General features: G+C 47.4%; 1 protein-coding gene across 1 annotated transcript in view; it reads left to right on the top strand.

Moving 5' to 3' along the window:
• Nucleotides 1-2,361, top strand: part of TBCEL (tubulin folding cofactor E-like) — a 16,398-nt gene extending 14,037 nt beyond the window's left edge. Inside the window, exon 7 of the mRNA XM_010141030.1 lies at nucleotides 1,754-2,361. Within this exon, the coding sequence (XP_010139332.1) occupies nucleotides 1,754-2,072 (319 nt within the window). The 3' untranslated portion in view covers nucleotides 2,073-2,361. The remainder of the gene's footprint in view (nucleotides 1-1,753) is intronic.
• Nucleotides 2,362-7,124: the final 4,763 nt, after the last annotated feature.

Consider the following 7,124-nt stretch of genomic DNA (forward strand, 5'->3'; position numbering starts at 1 on the left):
AACCGTTCGTGCCTTCAGCAGGCCTCCCGGGGGCTCCCTGGCCTGCCAGGTCCCATCATCTCTCGACAGCGGCTGTGACACAGTACTGATCGCATTCAGCTCAGTCTCAGATCAGGAACAAAAAGAGCTCATCATCTCTCGACAGCGGCTGTGACACAGTACTGATCGCATTCAGCTCAGTCTCAGATCAGGAACAAAAAGAGCTTTCTGTGAGGTGCATAGTGGAGAGCCTCTGAAACGTTACCTTTTCTCGGCAGCTCTCGGCCTTTGTAATTTCAATCACATTGTGTTTTGTGTTGCGGTTTCGCATCATTCCCAGCCAGTCAGGGGAGATGCAGCCTCCCCGATGGGAACAATACCTGCTGAAGGTAGCAGGAGGGTGAGATGGGCTTTCCATTGCCGGGGATGGCTCCCTGGGACAGCCCTTGTGAAGGACTGTCAGAGAACTTGGCTCCAAGGAGAAAGTGGTGGTGTAGTGTGTGGTTCTGCTAGTAAAATTCCCGTGTTGTTTTAGAGTAGGTGTGAAGGATCGGTTGGCAAAACGTGCCCGGTTTGTCAGCTTCCAAACTGTGCAGCTGCTCACCTTGGTTTGGTGATCTTGGATCATTGGAATGTAGCATTTAGGACCTAGATGGCCTCTTGGAAAACAGCGGGAATGTCTGACAATCAGTCAGGCTGAGAAGCTGCAGATACGGGGAATCTAGACTGAAGGCTGTATCCTTTGTGTGAGCACTGGCTTGGTTCTGGTGCTCTTTAGTGAAGAGTTTTCGCTGGAGCAGGAGGCAGAGAGTCTTGGAGTGTAGCGTCCTCTTTCTTCCAATCCCACTGCAGCCATAGCTGGTGTTTTTGAATCATAGGAGCCCAGTAGAGAGCTTCACTGCTCAGTTTTGTTCAGGAAACCATTTTGAGACCAGTTGACTCAAACCTCTCAAGTTGGTGACAATTTCACTTTCCTCAGCTGGATACCACCTCCCTAGTTAGACGCTCACTTAGGTTCTTGTCGGTGCCGCAGTGCGGCTTGGGGACTGTGTGACAAGGTGACTGGAGTGGATGGGCTTTCTGGGTTTAAATTTCTCGTTTTCAGCATCTTGCTGGAGAAATGCTGTGTGTCTGTGCAGTGTCATGCTGCTAGGGGAGAAAACAGGACTCGTACTATCCAGATATATTCCTAAGGGGTGTCTCCTTGGCTCATTAGACTTGAATTAGGGCAAATGTTGTCTCATGTGAGAAATATTCAACTCCCCAAAGTGTGAGAGATTTGGTGGCAAATGGAGAAGAAAGCCGGGGTTTTCCTTTAGGCTTTGCTAGGTGGGAGACCTGGATGGAGAGAGGCATGCACTTACGGGCTTTGAATGCTAGTTCGGCAATGTTTTTCACTTGTGGGAGCCTCATCTGTCCTTCCTGCCTTGAGCGTACTGCGGGTTAAACTGCGAGATGTTTCGGAAGAGACATATGCCAGCTAGTCACTGACATGGAGGATGAGGACGGCTCATCAGTGCGCTCTGGTTTTATCCCTCGTCAAAGAGTTCTGGGCTTTAGATGAATTGCATCTTGGAATCTGCGCTTACCCTCTTGTCATCCGATCACTGTACTCTCCGTGCTGATGTTTGGTTGTACTTTGCAACCTAGTAGTATCCTTGGATAAAGTGGCAGCTGGAGTGGGACAGCATCATAAACTGAAACAGAAACCAACTTGGGAAATGTGCATTTGCTGTACGAGCAACTCTGCTGTAACTCTGGACTTGTTTTTCAGGTATCACGAGCTGGTCACGAAGTATGGGAAGCTGGAGCCGTTGGCAGTTGTGGATCTTAGGCCCCAGAGCAGCGTGAAGGTGGAGGTTCACTTCCAGGATAAGGTGGAAGAGATGTCAATTCGTCTCGATCAGACTGTGGCAGAACTGAAGAAGCATTTAAAAACTGTAGTGCATTTGTCAACAAGCAACATGCTGCTCTTCTACTTGGACCAGGAAGCTCCTTTTGGTCCTGAGGAGATGAAATATAGCTCGCGAGCACTGCATTCTTATGGCATTCGGGATGGAGATAAAATCTATGTGGAGCCCAGAATGAAATAGCCTCTTTTGACCTTGTGAGTGCACGTGAGTGCACACACATGCCCCCACACACCCACACACATGCATTAAGGAGTTTTTGCAAGGTTTTTATTTTGGTCGGTTGGTTGAGGTTTGGTTGTGTGCCTGTAGCAGGTGATTCCTTAGCCCGGAGGAAGTGCCCTGACCTGAGAACCACGCCCGCCGTCCTCTGCAGGTGACCTTGAGGTGACATTCGACTTCAGTGCGTGTGTTTCAGTGTGTGCAATACCTTGATGTTTTCTTTAACGCTCCGGTATACTCGTGATTTGGCATGAACGGTCAGTTGTTCAAGCTAAAGAATGCTCGGGTCCATAAAGGAGAAGATAGCTCAGTGCAGAATTTGACCTGTGTTTCTCTAAATTTTTGGGGGGTTGGCTCCACCAGAGCACCCTTTGGCCTAGCTATCTGACTGTGGCTTGAGCTTTCTGAACTATTTTTTTGCAGCTGGGTGCTGTTTCAACCTTTTGTTGTGCTCGAGTTCACTGAAAAGATCAAAACCAGTATTCTGCTTGATTCAGAGCTCAGGTACTTAGTGCATCCACTTAACTCCACTGGTTTGGTTTTCTTTGGGGGGAGGAAAGAGACCTTATTAGAAAGAAACAATTTCTTTGTAAAACGCATGCTTTATATCCTCGCTGTCCTATTCTGATTTTTAGGGGGGGCAAGTTATTTCTGTACCCATCTCACACAGTGTCTGCAACCCATAGCACTGGCAGTCTGGAGGCAAAGGGACCCTTGCCGTGTTGCATTGCAGAGTGAATTGTGGAAGGCGGTGGATGGGCGTTGCGTTGGAAGGGCTTTTGGAGTAACAGGTCAAAAAGGGATGGAAGAGCAGATTCCCCTGTTGGCCATGATTCATCCCCACAATGCTGAAGAGATCCTCCAGTATACGCTTAACCTTATACCAGTTTGTACTGAAAGTGGAATGGCTATAACTGCTCTCCTGGTAGAGAGTAAGAGTAAAGTTAAGTTTGTGTTTGTGTCTGTTGCACCAGAAATGAAACCTAGCACTTTCCCCGGGGGCCCCTGGCTGTAGGGTCCCTGCTTAGGATCCAAACTAGGAGAATGTGTTGGCTTGGATCAGTTTCTAGGTGAGTAACAAAGCAACTAGACTCATGTTTATTGTAAAGCAGGTTTTCACTCTCTGTATTGACTTCCCCCCACGTGCACCTTGTAGGCACCACATGCTGCTGCTTAAACTAGCCCCCTTTCTCTACTGCAGAGCAGATCCACTCTCTTGTGCGATGACATCCTCCTCCCTTTATATCTCTTGTTTCACCTCCCTGAGTCCTCCTGTGTTCCTCTGTCCCCCTGAGAAGTTGAAGACTTTTCAAATTACCTGGTTATAAGCAGCTGCGTAAAGGTTTTTGAAGCTGTGCAGTGAGGGCTCTAGTTACCCATGAACGTCTGTTTGAAATGCTCCCTTATTGCCATGTGCACTTTCTTTCCCATGATGCTTTTGTCCACATCACCCAACTCCTTTTATATTCTTGGAGTAGTGTATTTCTCTTCATATTTTACCTAGATCGTGGGTTGGGGTAGGATGGAGAGGGGACAAAGTATTATTTCATAGCCTTCAGGTTTGGGATGTGGGGACCATTCAGAGGGGAGCAGTTCTGCATCCAGAGTAGTGATTAAAAATGGAAGGGTTTAGACAAGTAATAATTTGTGCCTCATCCCTCTGCCAAAAATGTTGATCTCCTGGCCCTGTTGAGACAAGCAATAGGAAACAGAGCAAGACTCGCTGCAGGTAGCATAGAGGCTGTGGCACATAGCTGCGGAGCTGTGGTACCTGTAAAACAAAAGAGTGGGGAGGTGGCAGCAGTGTAACATAAGATGATGCTTTTATAAGCTAGAGCTTTACTGAAGATGTATTTTCCATTTGAGCAGAGAAAGGCATTTGCTATAGCAGAACTCTTAAGCCAACACTTCTGTATGATACATACATACATACACATAGAAAAGTTGTGTTTAATAAGATATTTTGTTATAAAACAAAGTTTTATGAAGATATGGTTGTTTAATATTAGAAGCCTATTTCTCTCCTTGACCTCCAGTTTAAGTAGGTTATCCCTCAGTTGCTGCAGTGTCAGAGGTAAACAACCAATGGGGATGCAAAAGTATCTCTGACCTAATTCTATAGAGCAGTAATTGCCTATGTGAGTATATTTATGGTATTGTAACTGATATTAATGAGATGCTGTAACTATTGACCAGCTTCCTCAGCACAATTTAATGTCTCAGTTTCAGAGAAGGAAATAAACAAAGACAATTAAAGAATTGAATGGGATGTTACAGAAGACCCAAGTATGTGCTTTCAAGTTTGTTTGCCCACAAAAGGTTAGCCTGTCCACGGAGGGAATGGTGGTGTCACGGCGCCGGCACTGAACTGTCAGTAGATCATGCTTTTCTTTACGGCAGACCTGGTGGGAGCTGGAAGATGGACAAAGAGAACGCCTACTGGCATATGAGGTCAACAAGTGCCACGCAGCTGCCGGGGATTTGGTGCTAACACCCCAAGCGGTTTCCCTGGTTTCAGGTCAGCAAAACTCACGATGTGAATATCACCACCTTGCCACGTCATGGGCTAAGGTTGTTTCTGGACAACGTTCTCAAGCCATTCACCTCTGTGCAGCTAGCAGAGCACTCATGGGGTGGAAACCAAAAATCTTGGTTGGCTTCCTAAGGAGAAGGAGTCACGTCCAAAACCCAGGCACAGTTTATGCGTCCAGATGACTGACTTTGAAACGTAGAGCCAAATGGTGCACAACCGTGTTGCAAAATCTCCCAGGCTGGCTTTCTTTCCATTTGTGAAACCTTTTGGGAAAGGATATTGTGTGTGTGCCCTGGCACTGCTGAACAGGCAGCCGTGTCCTGGGGAGAGAGGGAGTTTGGAGTCAGGCAGGTGCCGAGAATCCGGCAGGGACCTGAGAGGGCAGGTGGTTTGATTTAGATCAATGCGATGTCACATGGGGCTCTGTCCCACTGTTGTCGGCATAAACCCACTTAGCAAAAGGTCCCTGGTTCTGTTGCGTTCAGGAAAATGAAATAGAGTTGCAAGTGTCTCTAGCTTTTGTGTCCTTCTGTCTGAGGGCTACTTTTGTCAAGAACTGTTGTTCATGCTAGTTCATGCATGAAAGTCTGCCGCGGGCAGTCCGCGCAGTGGACAAAGCACCTGGTTCAGAAGGAATTAGGTGGCAGCTATATACCAAAGTGTCGCACGGCTCCGTGTGTGGGGATTAGACGCTGTGCCGTTGCGTTTCTGGATATGTTCCTATTGAATATCCGTGTTTTGACAAGATATTTCAGGTGGATCGCTTCACTGGCAGTGTCACGAATATGCGTGGCGTGGCAACTGTCCTCTGCTCCCTCGGTGGGATTTGTAACCCCTTTTATTGGGAGTCGCATATGTCCCAGTGGCAGACGATAGTGTGGCCCATGGTGGCTTGGAGCAGCTTGGAGGAGCAGCACCTAAGGGCGCTCCTTGCTTCTGGGGAGAGGCTCTCAGGTTGCCCTCCTCTGCTTGAGTCTGTAAGCTGAAGAAGGCGACACTGCACTCTGCCTCTGTCGGCTGCCATTTGTAAGTGACATTCTGTAGGTTCTGTTTGCGTGCAGATTTGAAAATGCAAACAAGGTGCTGAAAGCAGCCCAGAGGCTAAAATATGTATTCCTGGCAGCTGCGCCTTCCTCATCAGAATGTGTCGCTTCTGTAGGCAGTAGAGAGATGCCTTCCCCAGAGCAGCATTAGAGGGGCTGTGGCCATCTCACGCCTTTGCCTCTGTGATCGCTTTTCTGCAGTTACTGGAAACTTCAAATATAATTTAAACATGAAGGTCTATTCTTGCTCCCTATTAATGATGCATCCATATGTAATTTTAAAGAAAAAGGAAGAACTGGAAGTCCATCTCAGGTTTTATTCTGGTTTTTGCTCACGGGGAACATACTTCCCTCTCCCACAATTTGCCTTTGGTTTGTTTGCAGACTTAGCGGTGGAATTCAGGTCAAATAGGTAATTGGTTTGGATCAGTTCAATAAACTTATGGAAGTTTTTACACAAAAAACATGGCTTGGATTTTGCACTTTAGTGTTCCCTGAAGCACAGCGTTTCCCTCCATCTCATCAGCATGTTTGACAGGCATCTTTGAGAGAGTGAAAGCTGCTGAGATTTTGTTCCACTGACTGTTTGTGCCGGCTGCCTGAGCACAGCTGCCTCACCTGTGTGAGATGCTGTTTGTTGAAAGGAGAGGTCACAGTGCAGGAAGACCTAGTCCTCTTCTGGGCTGTATTTCTCTGTGGCAGTGACTCCTCTCCACTTTCAGGGGAGGAACAAGGCTCAAGCTTGCTTTCTGTTACCTGCTTCGTGTCCTCGGTGGGACTGGCCTTGGGCTTAAAATAAATTTGACCCTCAAGGAAAGGCTTGTAGTTGCTGATGGGAAGAGCAGGATGGCCACTAAAGCAGTAGCCATGGGCTTAGTCCATGCTGTCCTGCACAAAACAACCCTGGGGAAGAGACAGAAGGAGGGACGTGCCCCTCTGGATGGAACGCTGTTCCTGGGCAAAGCGCTCACCAGGGCATCCTCCCTGAGCTGGACTAGCTCCCTTGAAATGGGAATGTGACACGGCACTGTCTGCAGTTGGTCTGACGAGGTTAAGCAGCTAGAGACCCCCTTGTCTCATGTTTTGCTGCTTGTTTATAATTGAAGTCAGGTATGGGAAGGAAGTTTTCTGCTAGAAGACAAAAAAAAGGCAAAGTGCTATTTTGTTCGGCTCCTATGTGCTCAGCACTGCATGGTGGGAGCATCCCCGTCCAAACGAAAATAGCCTAGAAGACAAAGTCTTCCCCAAAGACACAGTGAAACCTAATCAAACTTCATCAGTGTAGACTTGCCCAGGATGGACAGAACCGGAATATTAAACTGACAAAGGAGCAGAGGGAAGCCTATTTTCACATTTTCTCTGTCTTACAAAAGAGGGTGAGAAGAGTCAATTGATTTGCTGTGTCTGGTAACATTTAAAATTTGTATGGGAGGGAAA

Source organism: Buceros rhinoceros, unplaced genomic scaffold (genome assembly GCF_000710305.1).
Source record: "Buceros rhinoceros silvestris isolate BGI_N320 unplaced genomic scaffold, ASM71030v1 scaffold10968, whole genome shotgun sequence".
NCBI classification, from domain to species: Eukaryota; Metazoa; Chordata; class Aves; order Bucerotiformes; family Bucerotidae; genus Buceros; species Buceros rhinoceros.